This window comes from Scyliorhinus torazame, chromosome 9 (genome assembly GCF_047496885.1).
Source record: "Scyliorhinus torazame isolate Kashiwa2021f chromosome 9, sScyTor2.1, whole genome shotgun sequence".
NCBI classification, from domain to species: Eukaryota; Metazoa; Chordata; class Chondrichthyes; order Carcharhiniformes; family Scyliorhinidae; genus Scyliorhinus; species Scyliorhinus torazame.
The window spans coordinates 135,098,906-135,124,052 of NC_092715.1; the positions used below are offsets into that span (position 1 = coordinate 135,098,906).

The 25,147-nt window shown below is 40.3% G+C and overlaps 1 protein-coding gene and 1 long non-coding RNA gene across 2 annotated transcripts in view; one reads left to right on the forward strand and one right to left on the reverse strand.

Moving 5' to 3' along the window:
- Nucleotides 1–361: 361 nt before the first annotated feature.
- Nucleotides 362–12,188, reverse strand: LOC140429489 (uncharacterized). Its single transcript, XR_011949097.1, has 4 exons — nt 12,050–12,188; nt 11,163–11,337; nt 10,629–10,685; nt 362–996 (listed from the first exon to the last, which is right to left on the reverse strand). It is a non-coding gene; the product is annotated as an uncharacterized lncRNA (long non-coding RNA).
- The window catches only part of prdm6 (PR domain containing 6), a 397,085-nt gene continuing 382,992 nt past the window's right edge, over nt 11,055–25,147 (forward strand). The window contains exons 1-3 of the mRNA XM_072516543.1: nt 11,055–11,195; nt 11,840–12,336; nt 18,212–18,516. Of these exons, the coding sequence (XP_072372644.1) occupies nt 11,856–12,336; nt 18,212–18,516 (786 nt within the window). The 5' untranslated portion in view covers nt 11,055–11,195; nt 11,840–11,855. The remainder of the gene's footprint in view (nt 11,196–11,839; nt 12,337–18,211; nt 18,517–25,147) is intronic.

Consider the following 25,147-nt stretch of genomic DNA (forward strand, 5'->3'; position numbering starts at 1 on the left):
TTTGGTCTATATACTGAATGGGATGCGGTTTTGGGGGATTGGTAATTTGTTTTTGTTTGTTTTCTTTTGTTGTTTATTTGATGAAAATATTGAAAATGAGAATTTTTTAAAAAATGTTTTAATCCTGTTGGCTGTTTTAGCTGCATCTTCTTGTCCTATTCTAATAATTTAATATAAAATAATATTCCTAATTTATCTTTTTATCCTTTCAACTACTTTGTATATCTCTTTCGATCTCTTCGATGCATTACCTACTTTCTAGTTTAAAAATTCTCAAGTAATTGTCTGCTCATCTGCCATGAAAGTAGCAAAGGATCCCTGGACAAATGACAGAAGCACCACATGTTGTAGGTTTTCGACATTTATTCCAGAAAAGTGGCAATGAAGAAACAGGAAAACCCTGCTCAGGATTTTGCCCCCAATTTTTCCTTTTTTTTATCACTGATTCTTAATCTAAATAATCGGGTTTACAACCCTCCTTTTCCTCCAGCGCCTGAGATTTTCCATTTTAGAGGGTAGGGAAGGTTGACAAGAAAAACTGAGCAGGACCTGACTGGCACACTAACAAGCTCACAAAGTTATCTGACTTTTCTTGGTATATAGTTGAACATTATCTTGACTTTGTTCCTTGCTGTTTTGTATTTGTTGTACAATTTATAGTCATGTTTCCTCGTTCTTCCAAGTTTCATTCACTCCATTCTTAGGTGTTTCAATGCCCTTAAGGAAAACGTATATGTGACCCATTTTTCCTTCCTATGTGGGAATTCTTTGCACTCATGTGCATTAAATTTTGTCTGTCATTGTTCAGCCCATTTATATATTTGTCCCAAATAATTGTAAACATTTTAAGCTTCTCCTTTTGAATCTATTGGCCTCACTGGTTTTGTATAATTTGAAAATTTTCCCAATGAGCATTGGGCTTCTGAATCCAAGTCACAGTACTGGTCTGAACACCAAATCTTGTGATAAAAGCAAAATACTGCAGATGTTGGAAATCTGAAATAAAAACAGAAAATGCTGGATAAACGCAGCAGGTCTGGTAGAGTCTGTGGAGAAAAAAACAGAGTTAACATTTCAAATTTGTTTGACTCTTCTTTAGAGATGAAGAGTGGTAGAAATGGGATGGGTTATCTATTTGAAGAGCGGTTAGAGAAGGTGGAGCAGAAAATAAAGTCTGGGATACGTGGGAGCTAAGTAGAGATTGACAATTATGTCATAGACACAAGGCAACGTGGGTGTCAATAGTGGCATTATCGACTAAAGAAAATGCTGACACTGGCATAAAGGTAAGATAGCTGAGTGTGTTACCAGCAGAATAAGGGCCAATGCTCGGTGAAAGCAAAACTAAAGAACAAGTGACAGATGGCCCTGTTTTGCAGGGGGAGGGTGCGGTTGCCTAGGGGCAAACAAACAATAATGAGTCAAATGGAGGAGAGAGTTCACAGGCTAAAGTTGTTGAGTCCAGAAGATTGTAATGTGCCTAATCAGAAGACAATGTGTTCCTTCAGTTTGTGTTGGGCTTCACTGGAACATTGCTGCAGTCCAAGGACAGACATGTCGGCATAACAGCAAGATGGTGCGTTGAAATAGAATGTGAGAAGAAGTTTGGGGCCATGCTTGTAGACTGAATAAAGGTGTTCCTCAAAAAAGTCAACCAGTATGCGTTTAGTCCCGCCAAAGGAGACCGCATTTGGAGCAGGAATACAATAGATCATACTGAAGGACTAGAACACAAAATTTTAAGAAGCTACAATCAGGACTCTCCGAGCATCTCCCCGTTCCATATTTCTAACAAGTACACTGTGCAATGATAACCCTAGCAACTACAGACCAGTCAGTTTAACATCAGTGATGGGTAAGCTTCTAGAAACAATTATTTTGGTAAAATTCATAACCATTATAACAATCTGGGTTGATTACAAAAAGCCAGCCAGCATGGATTTCTAAAGGGGAAATCCAGTTTAACTAACTTGCAGGAGTTTTTTTGATACAAGAGCAAAAAGGGTTGATGAGGGTAATGCTGTAGATGTGGTGTGCATGGACTATCAAAAGACATTCGATGCAGTACCACACAACAGTCTTTTGAGAAAAGTTATAGCTCATGATGACCACGGGCGCAATAGAAATGTTGAGACAAATTTGGCTGAATAATAGGAAGCAGAGAGTAATGGTTAATGGATACTTTTCAGGTTTGTGGAAGGTTTATAGTGGTTTCCCCCAGGGGTCGGTACTGAGACATTTGCTTTTCCTGATATATATTAATGATCTTGAACTTGTTGTTCATGGGGCAATTTCAAAGTTTGCAGATGACAGTAAACTTGGGAGTACTGTGAACTGGGAGGAAGATAGTCTAGAACTTCAAAGGGATGTAGACAGGTTGGTGGAGTGGGGAGATAGATGGCACTTGAGTTTCAAAGCGGAGAAGTGTGAGGTGATGTATTTTAATAGGAAGAACATGGAGAGAAAATATAAAATAAGGGGCAAAATTCTTAAGGGGATTCAGGAGCAGAGGCCCCGGTGTATGTGTGCATAGTTCATTATAAATGGCAAGACAGGTGGCAGGAACAATTAATACAGCATATAGCACTCTAGGCTTTATTAATAGGGGAGTAAAGTACAATAGCAAGGATATGCTGAATTTATACAAGACACTTGTTAGACCTCAGCTAGAATATTGTGTGCAGTTCTGGGCACCACACTGTAGGAAGGATGTGAACACATTGGAGAGAGTGCAAAAGCCAAGAATGATTCCAAGGATGAGAAGCTTCAGTTATCAGGATAGAATGGAGAAGTGGGGACTGTTCTCTTTGGAGGGGAGAAGTCGAAGAGGAGATTTGATAGAGGTATTCAAAATTATGAGGGGTCTGGACAGAGTAGACAGGAAGAAACTGTTCCCACTTGTAAAGGATCAAGAGCGAGAGGGCACAGATTTAAAGTGATTTGCAAAAGAAGCAAATGTGATGTGAGAAAAAACTTTTTCACACAGCGAGTGCTTTGGGTCTGGAATGTACTGCCTGGAAGTGTGGTGTAGGCAGGTTTCATTGAGGCATTCAAGAGGGCATTAGATAATTATTTGAATAGAAACAATGTGCAGGGATATGGGAAAAATGGTGGGGAAATGGCACTAAGTCGTGATGCTCGTTTAGAGAGCTGGTGCAGGCACGAATGGGCTGAATGGCCTCCATCTCCAATGCCACAATTCTATGACAGCCAATTTCTTCCGGATTCCAAAGTTTTGCACTGAATTCTCAGAATTTTTGCTATAACTAGTGTTTTTTGTGTGTGAAATGTTATCACAACCCTTTTGGAAGTTTTAATTATTATTAATTCATGGGATGTGGGAATCACTTTATCTACCAGCATTTAATGCCCATTCCTAATTTCCCTGGAGAAGGTGATGGTGGGTGGCCCAGTGGTTAGCACTGCTGCCTCATGGCGCCAAGTACCCGGGTTCGATCCCGGCCCCGGGTCACCTGTCCATGTGAAGTTTACACAGTCTCTCTGTGACTGTGTGGGCCTCACCCCCACAGCCCAAAGATGTGCAGAGTTGGCCATGCTAAATTGCCCCTTAATTGGAAAAATTAAAAAAGAGAAGGTGATGGTGAGCTGCATTCATGCTACAATCCAAGTCTTAGGGGTTTGTTCCAATGTCCTCTGGGCTGCCTTTTGCTCAACTAAGTCCAAAAAATTAGTTAGCTGAGCTCTTCTCCTTCTGATCTCATGCTAACCCCTACTATTGTAGTACTGTATTATTGAACAGATAAACCCAGGCTTGCTCCAGATTCCATCACTTTAAATGAAATTGAAGCGAGACCATTGGATTTGAGGCTGATTTATTCACCTTTCTTAATGTGGGCATATTATGATACACTTGGCAAAGGGGAATTTGGATTTAATCCGCACACCCAGTCATCTGTGAAGTGAACCAAACAGGTCCACAGCAATTCTCAACCTTTCTCTTCAATTTAACCTAAGCACTCAACCCCCAACCCTGTGCGCTGCCCTTCCTCTCTGTATCCAGGATTTTGAAAGCAAACTGCTCCACCTCTTCCCAAGACCATGAACACTCTTCGTGTCGAGCATTCTTCTTCCCTCTTCTGGGTTTATCCTGGAAGCCAGCCTATTTTCTAAGGCATCAAACCACTCTGTTCTTTAATTTCAATTGCAGTCTCTCAATACAACTGAATGAATCCTATTTTCCTGATGAATGAAAATACCAATGGTATTTAAGCCCCCAAATGCTGTTTTAACTTCAGCCTAGTTGGCAATGCGGAACGAAAACTTGATTCGAGGAACGCGCCCAGCACTAGGGCAATGTCAGAATCGAAACGATCATCCGCACTGATCACAATAGTGCCTTAAATTTGTGGGACAGATTCGTGTCTGAAAATTCAATTTACAGTCATTCTGCTCTTGTGATAAAGGACATTAATTCGATAATTTCACAAAGAGTCTATTCAAATTGTCATTTCAGAAACTTGAGCGGGACAGATTATCTGCCAGGACACGACTATACTTAGCACACATTCATTCCTCAAAGAATCGTTTTGATAAATTCTCACTCGGGATGAGGAAATGTCCTTTGTCGTCGCGGCCGCTCAGTCTGAACAGCAAGTTGCGGTAGCGGCGGACCTTCCCGGGTTTGGAAGTGCGCAGTCCTGACCATTACTGATGTTACTGTGATTTTCATCATCGCAAATCACACATTTCTTTATTTTGAAACAGGTTGCCATCACACCGCGGTCATCTCACTTTTTAACCGGGTTAGATTTATGATTTAGCTTCTGGAAAGTGAACACTTCGCGGCTACGCTGCCTATTTTAATTTTCAGAGCGGGACATAGGTGAACTGCAGTCCTGAGAAAAGGTGAGAAGGAAGTTGGGATGAACACGTTCCCGCAGTTACAGAAGATATTCACTTGTGGGGTTTATGTCATACCGTGTCCTCCTCACCACGCTCCACAAAGCACCGTGTTTAGGCTAAGTACTGGTCATTAAGATATAGTTGACAGATTTTTAGATAGCTGTTTGTCCAGCTCATATCCAGAACAAAACGTGTGAAGTAAGTCAGTCGATCTTTACCAAATATCTCCCACCTAATCAAAACTTAAATTGCATTTAGATTAACTAAAAACAATATCAAAACAACCTGTGCTGATACTGTAGATGTTCATGAAGTGCTGAACCCTTGCTGGAATCTGAGAACTAAAATCTTACCCGTAAATACCCTGCAGCTATTGCACTCTGACTTTCCATTCCGCCATGGCAGCTTTGTAATGTTGATGATTTCCGCCAGATCGGTGCTGTAGCATCACCACGTTAGAGTGACATGTTTAATATCAAATATCCTGACACGCTGTCTCCCTTTAAAACTTCAGGTGTCACCACCTGACACAATAGCAACCAGTTCATTGACTGTGAATTCCCACGTTCTGTGTCTGTGACCAGGCTACCTCCAATAATATGAATAGCTTCCCTAAAACCTTTAACACGTCCATAATAAAACTCCGCCCTGAAGGGTTGTGATTATAGCCACCACCTGCTCTGAATGTTGAGTAATAAGATTTCCTGATGTTCATATTATTTAAAGAATTAAACTTTCATTAAGGATTTATGACTTATGGAGAGAAAACAACACATTTGCGTCGAATTTAATAAGCACTACAAGAGAATTTACTGATAGGCTCTCGTTGCATTTGCCAAATAAATCTCAATGGAAAGAAGAACATCACATTTCTTAAGAGCTATAACACTGGCCAATTAGCTAGATATGGTTTGTCGTTTTGGTGGGGAGAGGATGTAAGATTTCCCCACAATTGCTCTGGTCAGTGTGTCTCGTATATTGCTATCCAGCGGTTATCTAGTCCTACAGCCTCTTTAATGGGCTTGCGGACATTTATACAAACCATTCCACTGCTCCACTTTGTATTTACTTAAAGTGATAGAAAGTATTTGGCCCAAGGAGTTCCAAGTATTAATCTGGATTTGTAAATTTGCTCTGTGGCTGATTCTGCACTCCATCTGATTGCCAGATTAATTCATTTAAATGAAAGTTTAACACACCGAGAGACATCAACAAGAAGGGACTGAACAGCTAAAGGATCCAACTTACTTGAGCCGAGAATGGGCCCTTTAGCTTGTCAAAAACGATGCCTTAATGGACAATGATGTGAATGGAGAAACCAAATGCACTATGGGCAACATCAACTTTAATATTAATTTAATACCTTTTTAGTGCTGATATTCCACGCGAGACTCTAAGCGAAAGGACCTAATGGACAATCTAAGCTGGCTGGGAGTGAAGGCCAGGCTGTAGTTCTCAGGCAGCAGTGTGCGTGCGCTGCGAATTAACGCTTCTGCTGACTCTATCGAGAAGGATGCAATTGAAACAGCAGCCGTATCAATGCCCACCTCAGTTAAAGCAACAAACTTCACATAGGAATACTTTAGTCTACAAACTATATGCAAACTATCAGCAAACTATATGACTCTAGACACGCCCAGTCAGCCACAGGTACATGCAAACCAAAACAGATGAGCATTCAAATGGTTTACAACCGATCAAGTCACAGACAAGTTGATCAGGACGGGTCGCGGTAACATTTACTTGTGGTTTATGGAGTACGAAGCGGACAAGTGGAGAGAGAGAGAGGGCGCCTGCGGCTGTTCCTTACAGATAGCCAATGGTTCAGGATGGGGAAATGTGAGGAGCTGCGCCCCCTTGGGTTTGTTCAGTTATTACCAATGAAAATCCCCGAGTTTATAGACACTCCAGAGTCACTTCCAACAGCTTACGAAGGAGGAAGTTCGCCAACAGTTTTGCTAAATATGTGATTCGATTTTCTTGCTGCACTGTGTAATCCACTAAATTTATTTGCTGCCCCCGTGTTTTTCTCTACACATCCATTCCGTTAGAGCAGGGGTTTCCAAATTTGTAATAAATAGCGTGAAATGAAAGTCAAAGCTAACACCGAGGGAGTCACAGCCGATAATTATGATTCCATCTGGAGTTGATATTGTTGTGCGTGAAAAGCTGATACATTCAATGGTGACGAATTACTCCAATGTTGCTATTGATCGTGTTCTTACTGTAACACATCATTCAGTGACACTGGAGTTTTGCAGCATTTTTACATTCATTCTGAATGCAACTGCAAAGACCTGCGTGATGGAAAAGTTACAAATGTTACATTTTGATACCAAGTATGGAGGAGACACAGGTCTATATTGTTTTGGAACATTACTGATCGTAACATCTCAAACCGTACAGAAGACATGTTCATTCTGAACCTAGATTTAAGCATTGTTCTTTCTGATCATTTTTACACAGTGCTCCAAATAACACAGGGGATGGAACCGATATTCTCGCTGCTTTACTGTCAATACAGTATCCTGAACATTCGCCTGGATATTAGTCTGTTATACGTTTACTGAAAGATTTTTACTTTGCTTTAATTGGCCATTTTGGTATTTAAATTTTTCCACCTTACATTTCTCTCACAAATTTTGAGCGCCTATCGCGTGCAGTTCTTCCGAGTGTTTCCAGCCGGTGTTGAATTTTCCATTAACAGGAGAGAGAGTGGAAAAAGTTTCAAACATCTGGCATGATGAATGCACTAATGTTTCCGAATGATGATGGGAAACTCGCTTTTACATAGAAAAACTGCAGTGGATAGACGATGACACCAGTAGCCGCCCCGACATTATTCCAAATCAACTGCTGTCAATAATTGCACTGAAGCAACTTCATATTCATTAAAGTGGAAACGCAGGAACTGTTAGATAATTTATTTTTGAACACCTGCGTTGGCCCATCGCCGAGCATTATTGATGCAAGATAATGTAGAGTGTAATTTCAACCTTACCCCCTGCCCCCCCACCCCCTCCCCCCGCCGGCCCATCTTATTTTCTGGGTGCGAACGTTAGTGGAAAGTGTTGATTCAAACCGTGAATATAAAATGTCAAAGATCCATATGTTATTTTTCAAAGCTCAGGGTTAATGATAATGAAGAGCGGGATACTGGTGGTATATAATTGTTTACAAATCCGTCGCCTTTTAGAGTGGATCGTTACAATATACTCATTAGAATTATATGCGGGCAGTAATTATGGTCCCGAACTATTGACTGGCAAGTTTACAATCTATTATACTTTCTCTTCCCTTCCTGCACCCAAAATAAGTACAGATGATGCAAGGGAGTGCGATCTTCATTAATCCCTCCTGAATAAATGTCTGGATTAATGAATTATAAACCCATGAAGCCGTGACCTTAAAACTATAATCAGGAGACACCCCGGCTAAGAAAAGCTGTTGAATTCTTTATCGGACTCCTGTCAAAATGAACCGTCTATTTGTCTTGCCCGATCAAGAGAATTAATTAACAAGCAATGCAAACTTTTAATTGGGTGTCGAATGGAATCAGATTTCCTAATAACCAGCAATGCAGATCGAACCCTGCCTCGCTTCTACCTTGTGGGACTCGTCAAAAAATTGTGACTTGCTTTGGATATTTTACGCGAGAAAATGATGAATTTCAGTAGTTAATTTATCGATCGCAGCTCCCATACCCGCATGTTTTATTTTAGAAGTCATTAATCAATGAAGAAAAACATGAGTGTGCTCTCTGCATTTAATACACTGAGCCTTATTTCAGTCCAACACATTTGCTTGGAATATCCACATCGATTGCTGGTCCAGATTTGTGTATACGCACACGCATACATAAGCGTTTGCACATCTAATCATATTATCGCTTTATAGGGAATACTTAGGGCTGTGATTATTTTGAAATTCCGGATGCCTATTTTCGACTTATCACTTAGCCGAAATCATAACACAAGCAATTAATGACTGCATGACGCTGGATTTTCATTCCATTTTTTGCACGACGACTTACAAAAAACAACCAGGCACAATAAACGAAATATAATGTGAATATTAATTTCACGTTAATTTATCAGATCGGTTAAATCATCCATCAAGTAAATGTCAGCGCGTTGCTAAATGCGAGGAATACGATGCATTGCAGCAAATAGACTATGCTTAAATAAATTTACATTTTTGTTCTTGCTATAATCGACAGAATGCATTAGCAAACTGACCTGGCTGCTGTTGGACACTTTGACAAACAGACGGACATGTAAGACTTTGCAATTTCTCCCCAGAGGACTCCTCTTAATCAGACTGCTAGTAAGCTCCTTTATTGCTCTTTGCCTCCCAAGTTCAAAAAGTCCCCGGTGAAAACAGGTTTTATTTCCCCCCTTACCATATTGTTCTTTTATTTTCTTTAATTGAAATCGGATTTGTGAAAGTGACAAAAGTGAACGTTATGGGCAGCAGATTGACAGGGATCTTCCAGAGTAACACAGATAAAAGTATTTGGTGAATGCCCTTTCCTTTATTTATGAATTGCTGGAATATTAATTGTGTGATTAGTCTATCCCAGGTGAATAAAAATCTCGACACTCTCTCTACATCTATACTATATGTACTGCAGTATTGCACATACTACCATTGTCTATCCATACATGAATAATAGTATTGCAATCGATATCCAAACCAATCGCAAGTGATATAAATATGGTAGACACCAAATAAATATTGCATAGGCACCGTACTATTTTCTTTGGGTTCCATCTATTCCGTTCATTCTACTAATTTAAATACTCATACTCACTGTAATGAACATGACGATGTCACATTACAGAGTCCTGGTTGGGAGAATGTTTACCAAGCTTCACTTTGTTTCAATATAGACAATGGTATTTTCTGGATTATGCATCGCAAACTTGCTTGTGACGCCCTGTATTATTCTATAATATAAAAAGAATGGGAAATAAACCGCAGGAACTCGAAAAGGTCTCTTTACAATGAATTGCCAATATATCATCGGCTATTTGACTGTTACATAAATAACGATCACCAGGGCAGAACTCAATACTCATGGTGTCTAACATAGTGTAATAATACAGTACGCACCATTAGTCCTTGTTTTAATAATCTGAAGTTCAGAGTTCAGGATATTTTGGAATCACGTTGGCAGAATACATTCTTTTAAGTGAAGCAAATTTTTCATAGTCAATTTTACTTCGCACCAAAATTCCTTTCCGCGTGATTGTGTTTGTCTTTTCGCTGTGTGTTATCAATCTATGGAGCAGATGACGGACGACCCTGTCAAAATGACGCCAGTCAAAACATTTCCCCAGCGCTGCCCCGCTGGAGTTAGTAGAAAATGCACCGCATTAGATAGAGACATACTCCAAACACAATAGCTACTTTCTCAGAATCGACACCGATTGCTGGGGAATGACCAACCAGTGAATATTCCCAATACCTACAACAACAGCGTGTTGACAGAGTGCAATGGCGCTTTGGAAAACATTGCGGTGTGTGGGGAAAATGAGGATAGTCAGAAAGTAACAATGAAACGTGGGCCAAGGAAAGAAAAGTTAAGTTAAAGATGAGGAAAACGCGCGCAGAGATATTGGTGATAGCTCCTGAAGGACAGCTTGATATAGGCAAAACACGCAAGCGACGTGAGAGTGAGGACTAATGACCGGAATACACTTTAAAATAAAACGTGATTCCATTTAACACAGCTTTCTAAAGCAACTGCGCCGTTTACTTACCTTTCATGTCGCACTTCTCTGCCTCTGTCCCAAGCCAAGTGACTTCTCGGCACTTTTCTGTAAGGAGCAAACACATGGGCCATGTTTACGTGTTCCTCAATAATTCGGGGGCTAGGTTATGTATGCATGTTGTCAAACTATATTATGCGGGCTTTAGACATAAAAACAGACAAGTTTGCCACAAGTTATGCAAATGAAGACACTCCCTGTAGTGATCGCTGTGCTGCTAGTATTTACTATTGTCTTTAGGGAAATGTGCTAACGTATGGTTTACATGGACGGGGATTGAATGTAATGGGGTGTGGTTGCTGTCTAGTTTCACGTTACTCACCCCCCCCCCCCCCCCCCGTCTAATCTGTGCTGTCGTAAAAACCACGTGTCCTGCTCTAACTCAGCTTGTTAGAAGAACCTCATAGATGAACAGAATCGTGTGGCTGGAATCTAACGCACGGCGACATCCCACACAGGAACAATGCCTCTCGGATACATGAGTAAACACATGTAAAGAAAGCAAGAATACCCCCCTGCTCTTACAATCGGAAACTCTTGATTGGAGTAACATCGTAGGTAAGTGGTGCCAGAGCCGCGTCCCGCGGCTTTTTCCTGTCATTGTACAAAAAGGACGCCAGCTCCAAGTTGACCAGTTGACCCACGAGTACCGCAAGTTTTCTGCAAGTTATTGCGTTATGAATGTACTTTTAAGAGAGAGCTGGTGAGAGAAGATTGTTGGTGTCACATCACGGTGTACGCGGTATCTAAAAGCTTATTGGCCAAAACAAATCTGAATACACATGTTTCCAATACATTTCTTAGTCATCTGTAAACATCTCGCATTCTGGAAATGTTACTCTCCAGTTGTTTTTTTGGGTGCTGTAATAGAGTGTAAAATGTTTGGAATTCGTGCAGCTGTCATTTGAATTGTTGGCATGGGTTGAGTACATATTGAAACTCAGCGCAGTTGTAACAGATTCAGTTGTATGGGTGTGTAATACAACTTTCAATTCATTATCGCTTAAGCTAAAACCCGCTTCTGCATTGAATGAGATCTCATTGTTAAACAATATATTTCTCATAAACGTGTCAGTTTATATCGTGCACACCCAGTCCAAGCTATGCCTACATCTGGCTAAATGCTTAACTTTGAATGACTTATAAAATATTAGTTTAGTGCATTATTTGCTTAGTAACTATATTATTTTTAATTATTGAAGTTGGAAGCCATTGGAGATGATGAAACCCAGCGAGCCCACTGGATCTGCATTCCTAAAGGTCGATCCTGCCTATATGCAACACTGGAAGCAGCTTTTCCCTCAGCCCCAGCTGAAAGTCGGCTCCCTGTCAGTGATTCCCAACCAGCTCCAGCCCCTGGACAGAGCTGGTCCGGCCAGCGAGAGCCTCCGCCAACACTCGGGACCTCTCACCTCGTCTTCGTCCTCGTCAGCCTCCTCGTCCTCTTCTTCGGCCTGTTCGCTGTCTTTCTCCGGCTTGGCCCCGGTGTCTGTGCCGCACATCTCGGTGCTGGGGCAGCGCCCGGGTTCTGAGCCGCCCTCAGCGCTCAACGGCAACCAAAGCAAAGAGCTGTGTTCATCCGGGCCCGAGAGGACGCCCAGATTCGCCTTCACAACAGAGGATCTGGACTATTACCTGTACGGACAGCAGAGAATGGAGATCATCCCGGTCAACAACCATACAACAGACCCCAATAACCGTGAGTAAACCATTGCTTCATTCTCCAACAGTTTGCAGAGGTATTGCCTGTTAAGTCCCCCTCCTCATGACTTTAATAAAGGACGTAAGATTTCAAATTGTAGGCTAGGTCCACTGTGGTGTAACATTTGCTATCACAAACGGAAAGTTTACCTCGACATACACCAATATAATTTTCTCCACTTACATAGTATTAATCACGAACCGCATCATAATGTATTGCAGCAGCACATCACATCTCCTAGACTATCATTGGAGCAGCCGCAGATGTATGAAGTTTTATTCGATTCTCAAAATGCATGTGTTAACTTTTCACTAGCCCCTCCCGCCCGCTATCAAAGGCGACCAGTTTGAATGAAAACGAGGAGTGTATACTACGCAAATACATCATTTTAAAGTATGGAACACAATGATGTTTGGTTTTGTTTTGTTTCAGTTCGAGATCCTACCGAATCAAACACTTCCTTCAGTAGAATCAATAACAAGGGTTATTGGTTAATAACAACATTTAAGTTGCTCTCTAGAACTGGTTTCGCTTGCATCTATCCTCCCCTCGCTCCTGTGCGAACTGTTCACATATTTCCTGATAATTATTGAGGATAGTTATCTATATCATCACCAGACAAAGTTCCTCTGCGAGGAATTTTCAGCCAAAATGTATTTTTTCGACAATAGAGATCAGATCGTGAATACCTCAGAATAATGGCATTTTATTCACATCAAGATAAATGTACTCCAGCAAACTTAAAAACGATGCTCCGAGTACTTAAAAATGCTGTAAGGCACAACTTTACGTGGAGTATGATTGAGTCAGGTGTGGCAGACAGGACAAACTGTCAAAAAGACAATGAAGGGGATGAGAACGTCCTTTTAATCTGCCATTAATCAGGATTACAGTGAGGGCTGAAGTGTATATATTTGAAAACCCTGAAGAGTGTAAAACCAAACGTGATTTTAGATCAGTCCTGAGTGTCATAAGGCATGGATTTTAAAAACACTCACACTCTGCAAAGCACCCATTGATCGTGCTGTAAATTTTTACTTAAATACAGTTGAACATAGAAACCAGTTGACAGGGGCGTGGATGCAGGAGTATAATTCTATCACCGACAGACTCAGGAAAAACATTTGTTTTCTGGAATCCATATATACTTTTTTGTTTGATCGATATTTTTTCAACAGCTAAGCTGAGATAACTCATTTCATATATATAGCAGCTTGGATGAATGAGCAAGATCTTTACAGATGCTGAGGTAAACAGAAAGCAGGGAAAGGTTTTACTGTAAGACTGAGATGGATCCTGGAGTTGTAGAATTAACTGATAAACGTCACCCACCGTCCAGATCCTGTATCCTTTCAGCATCTCCAAATAAAGTAACCTACATGATCAAATATGTCAAATTAGCACCTATCCTCCATAAACTAAACGGTCATTTCAAGAATGACTACCACCTCTAACTATAGCTTTATTATCCATATTTCCTTTGGTTGAGAGGTGGTGAATGTTTATTTAACGTGATAAAATGGTCCATCAGCACTAATCTCCATCGATAACTGCCACACAAAGATGAGCGATGAGCGGACAAGACACAATTAATTGCCACTAGTTTTCTGGAGAAAGCTGGCCGAATCGACTGTATCAGGGCACCGATCGATCGCCGCAGAGATGCTATTCATCATCTCGGTATTGTTTGGGTCTCTTAGGGACCAGCCGTAGTTTTATCTAAAAATCCTATCTGTCTTCCCCCCCCCCCCCCCCACCCCCTCCGCCCCTGAACATCCTCCCCCCACCCCCAAACTCCGTCAGCCTGGTAAAATCCAATCAGCTGCCCAACGGCACCGTGCAGCCTCCAGTCTTCATCTTTGTAACAAGGAACACACCGAACAGTGGGAGGCAAACACAGCGAGGCACAGCCGAATGAGACAAAAGTACTCACATCACAACTATTTTCTTCAGTTGTATTGCAATTCAAGATAATATAATTCATATATCAGTATAAATCATTCATGATTCTGGTGTAGTATTTATACAATTGATGGAACATATTAGAAATTTGATACATGCATATATATAATATACATGTTATGATCGGAACTTACCAAGTGAGGTACACGTTAGAATCTGTACTTTGGTATATTGGCCAGTGCCTCAAATGCAGACAGGTGCGTGAACAGGTTTCGAATACATTATTCTGCCATTTTAATGCAATCTTGTATTGAAAGCAAAACAAATGTCTTAGATAGTTAAATAATTTTCTCATATTGACTAATTAGAGATATATTTATCCTATGTTTTGGCAAAGGCCTATGCCATCTATATTGCATTCTGGGTCATTGTCCTGGTGCCTTAGATTAACCATATGTAGTTGTCAATTTAAAATAGGTAAGAATATTCAATATTGCTGTTCAAATATTTCACAATGAACACACACCAAGGGTGAAACTGTGGATGCCGATAATGATGACCAATTATTAGACGTAAAGTATAAAGGAACTTTGCTAAGTATTATTTTACCCACTTAAAATTTGTCCTGGGAGTACTTCAGTTAACAAGCTGTGAGCAAACTAACGGGAAACAATAAAACATTTTTTTCATAGTAAGAGACACACGATCTTTGGACATTGGGGATTTTTTTAATGGTAATTCCTGATCATTCCTGTCTCACTGTAATGCGTCAAGGAAACATCCGAGTGATGCTTGACAACATGTACAACTCTTTAAAAAGTTTACATGAGGTTTATAGGAGAATCTACAATCATGGGACTAAATTCAATTAAAAACATATAATTGATTTCCTGTGCAAATATTGATCTGACCAAAGACTGGTATCTCCAGGTGTATAATGTATTGTAACTTTTAAACATGTTGACCGCAATAAACCAAGTGCACAGTTTTAGGCTTATAGTTCCGCCGGGCTGAATGCCTGAACATTTTGGACGACTGTTGTACGAGACGCGATTCTAGAGTTGTATTAAAGCAGGCAGAAAGGAGTCTGGGGCTGTTTAACTCAGACATCAAAGCTGGGATTTGTTGATGTTTCCTGTGTGTGGTTTCAATGTGGGGCAATGGAGGGATAACGGTTTCAATATCCATACGCACATTGACTGAGTGTCCATCTCTCGCTTTGTAACACAGCCAACATAAAAATATCTCACAATGTCGAATACACTTTTATTTAGCTCTAAAAATCGTTCCTCCTATTTGTCCGGAAACATTACAATGTCTAGCCGTCTATCAATGAAAGTCCAAAAGGGACATTTTTCTTTGCATTTATAATCACCCCGCAGCGAGCTAATGATCCAAATGGAACTGAAAGTGGCTCGGTCGCTGCAAACTTCTGGCTGAGTTGAGAAGGAAGAGTCGGGCGAGCGCTGTTTGGTGTTGAACGGGAAAGAGGCCCTGGCCCTGTGAGAAAGCCGAAAAGCGAGGAGGGAAAGGGTAGTTTCGCTTTGTCCCAATCTTGTTCTCTCTTTGGGCCATTCATTAAAAAAAGCAGCTCGATAGCTCCACACGACCATCAGTTTACGTCCATCAGACATGCAACAGACAGACCAACAAACCTTCAGAGAAGAAAGTGAAGGGCAAGTTTTGCTGCAGAGAGAGCAGTTCACTGACTGTGAAACCCGAGCGGCCACTGTCTTTCCAGAGCAGCATCTGACACACCACTGTCCCTGTTCACAACATCTTTTGAGTCACCCTGAACTGTAACATTTGCTTATATACCATATACAAAACACTACTTACCCAAGGTTTCCACATGAAGAATATTTTTTGCGAGGCAGCTTCTTACAAACATTCTCACCGGGAGCCTTGAGTAATCGGGATTATAATAGTTAAAATGGGTCAGGTAGATGATATGTTTCTAAAGTAAAATGAAGTATCGGATTTGGAAGGCTACTCTAAGTTGTTGGTCTGTCTGTTGCATGTCTGATGGTCGGAAACTGTAGTGCTTGTGTGGAGCTATCGAGGCTGCTTTTTTTACCACAAGTTCCTAATGATTTACCACCTTTGTAAATTAATTGAATTAAGCGACAAGCTATACCATACATTAGAAATTCATTTGCTGTCGTACTTAATACTGGGAAATGGGACATTCCTTGCACATTCTCTGTGTCCGATTCTTTTGCTGAATTCAAGCTCTTTTCGCAATAACGCAAATTTCTTGCCACTTTAAAGATTGGATTCAGCCGTCTCCCCGCCACATTGCAGTGGATGGTCCCATTTAATCATAGTTTTGTGCATATTCCCAAGTTTCCGAACCAAGCAGAAAAAGCGCAATAGTGGCAAAGGCAAGAAACAGCGCTGAAAAACCCAGTTAGAACGTTTCAACACATCAATATCTGCCAGCATCATTTTTGTTAAAGACGCAAGTGGTGATCCTCAAAGTGCTCTGAAATGTACTAAATGGGGAAGTTTCAAACAGGGGCAGAATGCATGATGCAGGTAACAAGAGAGTGGCAATTTGAGACTAATCTGAGATCCCCTTTGTGGTGTTCACAACAGGCTGCAGCCTGGAATAGGGCTGTCAACCTTCTAGGTGATTTAGCACACTGACTGCAGTTATGGACAGTACAAGTACTTCGGGTTTAACCACGCAATGAAACAGAACATACCCAAACTGAACCATTTAATGATTAGAGATGTGCATTTTCACATTTATTGCATAAATTATTGTGTGATAGCCAGAGAGCAGTTGCCGAGAAAAGCCTTGAAGACCAAATTTAAATGTTTTTTAAAAAGTGCACAAGTAACAAATTAAAGACCAATTCAATACATCGGACACGCCTGGAAATGACTTTTAAAAAACTGCAATGCTCTTAACTTTTTAATGTTTTTCTTTAGATACGTAAACAACAGCGCCGAAAATCCAGTTACAACATTTCAACACATCAATATCTGCCAGCATCATTTTTGTTAAAGTTGCAACTTTCCTCTCGATTTTACCCTACTCCTCTTTCCAATGGGAAAGTGCATAAGGGAACGTGATTTTGTAAAGCTATAAAATAAATTTGCTTTAAGAAAGCGAAACAAAAATATGCAATACTCATTTTGCCCTTTTAAAAATAAATCCCGGAGTCTTTTCCCCCGTGAGTGCACTGGTGAAGTCTGTATAATAAATAAAGTTTTTAACCCTTGTTGTAAATTGTAATAAGGAAGGGATATGTTGACATTTGCTGTTTCTGCCGTCTACTAATTGACTGTCTCCGTCTCTCCCCTTACAACCCTTTCCAATTAGCCCTTTGTGTTGGCACGCATCCTCACCTCTTATCCTCCTCACTAAGCGAAGCCAGTTTCCTCTCCTGGACCAGTCATTGTAATGTGCCTTTCCTCCTTGCCGTCTAGTTTAACCTGTCCCTCTGCCTTGATACTAAGTACGGAGTGAAGCCTTGGCGCCCAGGTTACCTCTTCCACTCCCTTACATCCAGCCTGTTCAAGTGTGACTCCTTTGCTCATGATCAACTTTTCCACCCAACATTTCCTACACTTTAATAAGCAATCCGTGGTATAGAGTACTTTGAGTTGTTTTAACGTTAAATACATTGCATAAATCTAAATACAGTCACTAGTACTGTGGTAGCCTAATCTGATTTGCCAGTTCTTTTTTCTTGCTGTCTAGACTAACCTGTCTCCCATCAGTTCTCCTTTCTTTGCCATTCAATGAAAGATGCTTGCTTTTGCTACTCAGTCAAACTTGCCATTGCACTTATGACTTGATTAAATCTCTTTCTTTTGCTTGCCTTTCAGTCTAACCTACACCCTTTGCTGCCAGATTAACCTATGACCTCGTCCTAGTCATTCAGTCTAAGCCACGCTTGCTCCGTATGCTAAGTTGTCTTCCTCCACTGGCTAATCTACATTGTCCTTCTCTCTTCAGGCTGTGACATGTGTGCTGACAATCGGAATGGCGAGTGCCCAATGCATGGGCCACTCCACTCACTGCGCCGCCTCGTGGGGTCAAGCAGCAGTGCAGCCACAGCGCCACCCGATGTGCCATGCGGGTTGCGTGAGCTGCCCCGGGAGGTGTGCTTGTGTACGAGCACTGTGCCAGGCTTGGGCTATGGCATCTGTGCAGCACAACGCATTCCACAGGGCACCTGGCTTGGACCTTACCAGGGAGTTGCCATCTCCAGGGAAAAGGTGCAGGTTGGAGCTCTCAGGAACAGTCGTCACCTCTGGGAGGTAAGAGGCAACTGCCCTTAAATCACTTGAACATCAATATGTCCTGTTCCACTCATGCTTTGATTTGTGACATAAATGTTACTTTATGCTATAGGATAAGATGTTATTTTATACCATTAAAGATGTTTGCATGAAATATTTCCCTTTTCCATGAATTTGATATCACATTGTAATTATTACCCGAAAAAGAAGAATGTGCAGGGTTACAGGGAGAAGCCGAGACAATAGCATTAAATGAATTGCTCATTTGGAGAGCTGGTGCAGAATGACCTCCTTCTGCATCGTAACAATTCTATGATTCGGTGAGCAATTTTTTCATGACATTCTATTTTGAAAAGAATGTTCAAAAAGCAAATGTTGCAAAAGTCACATCACATAAGAGTAAAAAAAATGGAAATCATACTGCCCCCAACCATATTGGAACCAAATTACCAAATTGTATACAATTAAACTTGTCCTTTGAAGCCTCTTTGACTTCTTCAAGATTTCACACATGGGTCTATTTGTGAAAGTGTCTTCACAATATATGTTTTGTGTATTGTTGAAAAAAGAGACACATCAAAGCTTCTTGCCTTGCATTCATCAGATCACTATGGAAGAATACCAATTTTAAGGGGAAAACAACAATTTATACTGTATGAGAAAAATTGCTGATTGGTTGGCAAATAGACTCAAAAGAGTCACCAACATTAGATGTGATTCTGCAATTGGGCAATGTTTGCTAAATAATCCTCGCATGTTAACAATTATGCTGAAAAAATAATTTAAGATTGCCAGCTGGGTTTGCAGTGTGGCATGACTGGAAGCTACATGTATTAATACACCTGTATTAATACTACATGTATTAATGGCCTGTTCTTCACAGACCAAAAATAACATGTACACACATTGTGCCTGTCTCAGTGAAACAAAATAAGTGACAGCCATTTGCTGGTTCATTCCGCAGGGCAATGCCTTGGCCAATCAGAGTCAAGCTGCATGGTTTAAATTTCAAACAATGCCTGACGGTTAATTGTCAGTCATATGGTGCATTCCCCATCATAACACCTTTACCAGAGTTTATTTGTCAACCAATCAGCACTTTTTCCTCAAACAATATCAATTGCTGTTATCCCCTTATATTGATATTCATGCATAGTGTCCTAATGAATACAAGTCTAAAGCTTCAACATGTCTCTTTTTTAGTAATACTCAAGTTTTGTACTACCAGACAGCTGTTAATATATGCTTTGGATTTCTGCATGAGACTGAGCAGATAGCTTGCCAGCAATGAGTTCTGGACATTTAGGAGCATATTCTATGATTGGCTGTGACATTTTCCACTTTATATGCTTGGAGTATATTTTGTACTTAAAAAGAGTAATGTGTATTTTTGCAGCAGTTTGAAATAGGTTCTGATGTTACTTTATCATTTGCAGTCATAACTGTTGAAATATAACTTTTATTTTTATTATTATTGTCCACTCATAAATTGGGCACTGCAAGAAATGTTGATATTTTCACATATGTGGTTGCTATATTTGGCACTGGTTCTGACATATTAACCTTAACATTAACATTAAGTCTTAGAACTATAGAATCATATAGCAAGTTGAATGTGCAACAAATAATAGCCCCGGTCTGTAACAAAAGGAAAAGCATCTGAATGAAGGACAGTTTAATCCTCAAATTGACCAGCAGCTTGTAGCAAAGAAAAAATACTCCCAAGTTGTGAATCATCAAGTTTCTGGGCCTTCATGTGTTGTTTGCAGTTTGCCTTGTGGAACAGAATCACACCCTGAACCTCCCCATGATTTCCATGAAGTGGTTGTATTTGCATACTAATTGCCCAGAAATTTAAACGTAATAATTATTAGTATAAACAACCTTTTAATGATATGATAACTGCTAATAACTGCCAATCAACCTTCTTGGCCAGCAAGTAAACAATCATAAATGTTGAGTCTAATTCCTTCAGGTTGTGAAATAATGTAGGAGGCTCAGCTTGTTCCTATTAGGGAGTAATGCTACCTCAGTAGATCTCTGATTAAAATGTGTATTTGGAATAATTCCCAGTAAAATATTGCTTATATTATGCGTGAAAAATCAACAAGTCAAACTTTATTTTGATTCTTGACAAAGACTATTATGAATAAGGCTTATTGGGTTAATAGATTAAATAAAAGGGTATTCAATAACTGTTATTTTCTGAGTATAGATTTACTTCCAAAGAAGAAAACCTATAATCTTCACTGGAACTGTCTTATGATCCAGGTATTTAAAATGACTGAATGGTATAGATATAAACAACACATTTAATCTAGAATGTCATTGACAAACTAGGAGACATATTCAAAGTTGCATGCTTCAAGCAAGACTAGAGATGTTGGAAAAGCTTTTTTCTCTCATAGTAAGTAGAATTTTAAGAAAATGTTTCTCTTTGTATCTGAATCGTTTGTCAGGATCAATTTGCAATTATATCCATTTTCTTGATAACTTCAATCAGGTTATCTTGAAATCTCTTTGCAAAATTAACCAGTGCTGTTTCATTAATGCGTCTCCATATCGTCGTCCAAAGTGAGGTAGAATGTATTATCATAGAATTTACAGTGCAGAAGGAGGCCATTCGGCCCATCGAGTCTGCACCGGCTCTTGGAAAGAGCACCCTACCCAAGGTCAACACCTCCACCCTATCCCCATAACCCAGTAACCCCACCCAACACTAAGGGCAATTTTGGACACTAAGGACAATTTATCATGGCCAATCCACCTAACCTGCACATCTTTGGACTGTGGGAGGAAACCAGAGCACCCGGAGGAAACCCACGCACACATGGGGAGGATGTGCAGACTCCGCACAGACAGTGACCCAAGCCGGAATCGAACCTGGGACCCTGGAGTTGTGGAGCAATTGTGCTATCCACATTATATTATACATATGATGCACTTTACATGGTCTGTCGAAGTTCTGGGTATAACAGGTCAAATGCATATTTCTTGCTCCGTGTTCTTAATGATCAATGATGCTCAATGCTGTGAGTATGTATTTGCAAAACCAGAACTGTTTTCTCATTGCTGTTCAATTTTCAGGGTGTTCTTTATCTGCTACTTTAATGTTTGCACTTTTGGAATTATTACACTACTTATGGTACAGAACAATGAAGTTGTAGAGTAGAATGCATTTTCCAAGTTTAGCACATTTTAAAAACATTTCATGGGATGTCGTCTTCACTGGCAAGGGCATCATTTGTTGCCCATCCCCAATTATCCAAACTGTCTTTGAGAAGATGGTGGTGAGCCACCTTCTTGAACTCTGGTTGTTCATCTGGTATAGGTACACCCACAGTGCTGCTGGGAAGGGTGTTCCAGGATTTTCATCCGGCGACAGTGAAGGAGCTGCAATATTATTCCAAGTCAAAATGCTGTGCGACCTGAAGGAGAACTTGCAAGTGGTGTTCCCATGTTCCAGCTGCCCTTGTCCTTCCAAGTGGTAAATGTCACGGGTTTGGAAAATGTTGTCAAAGGAGGCTTGGTGAATTTCTGTATTGTACCTTGTATATGGTACATACTGCTGCCACCGTTTGCCGGTGGGGGAGGGAGTGAATGTTTAAAAGTGGTGGAAGGGATGCTGATCAAGAAAGTTGCTTTGTCCTTGGTGGTTTTGATTCTCTTGAGTTGGAACGTATTCATCCACGCAAGTGTAGAGTATTCTAGAGTCACACTCTTGAATTGTGGCTGGTGGGCAGGCTTTGGGAGTCATAGTGAGTTACACACAGAATTCCCAGCCTCTGACCTGCTCTTGTGGTTCAGTTCTGTTTCTGGTCAATGGTAACCTCTCAGGATATTGCTAGTAGGGGACTAAATGATGGCAATACCATGAAATGTCAAGGGGAGATGATTCGATTCTCTCTTGTTGGAATGGTCATTGCCTGGCACATGTGTGGCAGGAATGTTACTCGCCATTTATCAGCACAAGTATGAATGTTGTCCAGGTCTCTCTGCATATTGACATAGACTGCTTCAATATCTGAGGAGTTGCAAATGGTACTGAATATTGCACAATCATGAGCAAACATTCCCACTTCTGACCTTATGTTAGAAGAAAGGTCATTGATGAAGTGACTGAAGGAGATTGGGCCTAGGATACTACCCTGAGGAACCTTTGCCGCGATGTCTGGGACTGAGATGATTGACTTCTAACAACCACAATCATCTTCCTTTATATTAGGTATGACTCCAACCAGTTTCCCCCCTGATTCCCATTGACTTCAATTTTGCAAGGGCTCCTTGATACCACATTCACTCAAATGCTGCCTTGATATTCAGGGCAGTTACTTTCAGCTTCCCTCTCGAGTTCAGCTCTTTTGCCTGTTTGTGCCAAGACTGTAATAAGGCCAGAGCCTGAGTTGCCCTGGCTGAGCCCAAACTGAACTTCAGTGAGCAGGTTAATACTATGTAAGTGCTACTTGATAGCCCTGTCGATGACACCTTCCATCACTTTGCAGATGATCGAGAGAAGGCTGATGGGTTGGTAATTGGCCAGATTGAATTTGTCCTGCTTTTTGTGGACAGATCATTGCTTGGCAATTTTCCACATTGTCGGGTAATTGCCAGTGTTGTAGCTGCACTGGAACAGCTTGGCTACAGGTAAGGCGAGTTCTGGAGCACATGTCTTCAGTACTATGGTCGTGATAATGTCAGGACACATAGCCTTTGCATAATCTAATGTCAATATAAGTAATTTCTGGAGCATTTGTTACAAATGCAAGATGCAGTTTCAAGCTTCTTTTCCTCAGTGATGGGCAAGATTGCTTGAATATTCTATTTCAACAAAATTGTAAAAGCATTTTAGAATTAATAAATAAATTTACTAAAAAGTATCAGAGGAAATTCTTCAGCTAAGTCTACAGTGTTGTGAGCACAAAATTGCGAGAGGAAATATTTTTCTAATGTGCTTATCCCCTCAAAGGGTGATCACTGTTTTATCCCATTTTCAATACCAATCGGAATGATATTGGAATCCTTCTGAATGGGACTGACAAACTTAATATCAATTTGTGACAAATTAAACGCTATTTGTTCTGTCCACTTGTTCTCATTGCAAAGTAGATTGAGATGGCTCAAAGTCATTTCACTTAAAGCTGTAAACAGCTTACGGCTAATAGATGGGCAATCTTCCTGTCTGAGCTGGATTGAAGGTAAGCACATATTGTGATGCCGAGTCTTCATACTTGCTGCTTGTATTTCTCATAGCTAATAGTATGGTCCTTAATAAAATTCCTTAACAAAAAGAGAACTAAATTAGCATTTGTAATATTTTAGGGCACGCTTGGGGAACTCACAAAATTTCAATTGTATTATCTGTTGTAACATTGTTTTCTATTTTCAGACATTTGCAAGACATAAATCAAACGGTTTATATAATTTTTAAAAAAAAATCTTGCAGATTTGTGAAAGTTATTTTTTGTGGCAACAATTTACTGCTTAATCAAATGTGATAACACTTCAAACATATTTTAAATTTTTTCAATACTTCTATAATATTCCACTTGATCCTCAGTGACTTTGGTGATAATTGTACACAACCTGCTGGACATTTTGTTCATCTCGGTTAAAAGCTGAAAAAGCGCTACACAAATGCAAGCATTGATTTTATGATGTTTCTTAGAAACGTCACAACAAATTGTTTTGAAATACAGTGACTGTTGTTCTGTAAGCAAAAACTGCACTCAAGATACATTCTGCAGGATTCCACAAACAGCAACAAGATAAATCACCCATTTATCTGTTTATGTGTTACGTGTTAGTTGAAGTATAGTGCTTTCCAGGAAACCAAGCTTGCTGTTCTTTAAATAGTGCTGTGGAATCTTACACACAAGAAACAGGCAGACAGTGCAAAAGCATTACTAACAACGCCACTCTCACTTAGAACTGCACTGAAATGCCTCTCTAGATGGAGCTTGAGACCATAGGTTAACTTAAAGGTGAAAGTGCAAGTGTCAACAAAATTGAAGGAAGTCAGAGAAGAAATAGTGGAGGCTATGGCTGTAATTTTTTAATGCTTAGAAAAACAAATTCTGCTGGAGTGTTGTCAATGTAATACTTCTGTTCAAGAAGAGAGAGAAGGATATATTTTCTAAGTATAGATGATGGGAGGCAGTGGCGCAGTGGCATTGCTGCTGGACTAGTATTCCATAGACCCAAAGTCAAGCTCTGGGGACCAGATTTCGAATCCCATTATGGCAGATGGTGAAATTTGAATTCAATAAACATCTGAAATTAAAAGTCTAAAGATGACCATGAAATCCCTGTCGATTGTAGTTAAATCACATTTGGTTCACTAATGTCCTTTAGGGAAGGATATTTGTCGTCCTTACCTGGATTGGATTTTGTTTAATGTCACGTGTACAGTGAAAAGTATTTTTTTGCAAGCAGCTCAACAGATCATTGAGTACATGAAAATAAAATAAAATAAAATACATAATATTATATTAGGCATCACAAGGTACATAATGTAACTACATAACACCGGCATCGGGTGAAGCATACGGTGGTGTAGTGTTAATCAGGTCAGTCCATAAGAAGGTCGTTTAGGAGTCTGGTAACAGTGGGGAAGAAGCTGTTTGAGCATGTTCTCAGACCTTTGTACCTC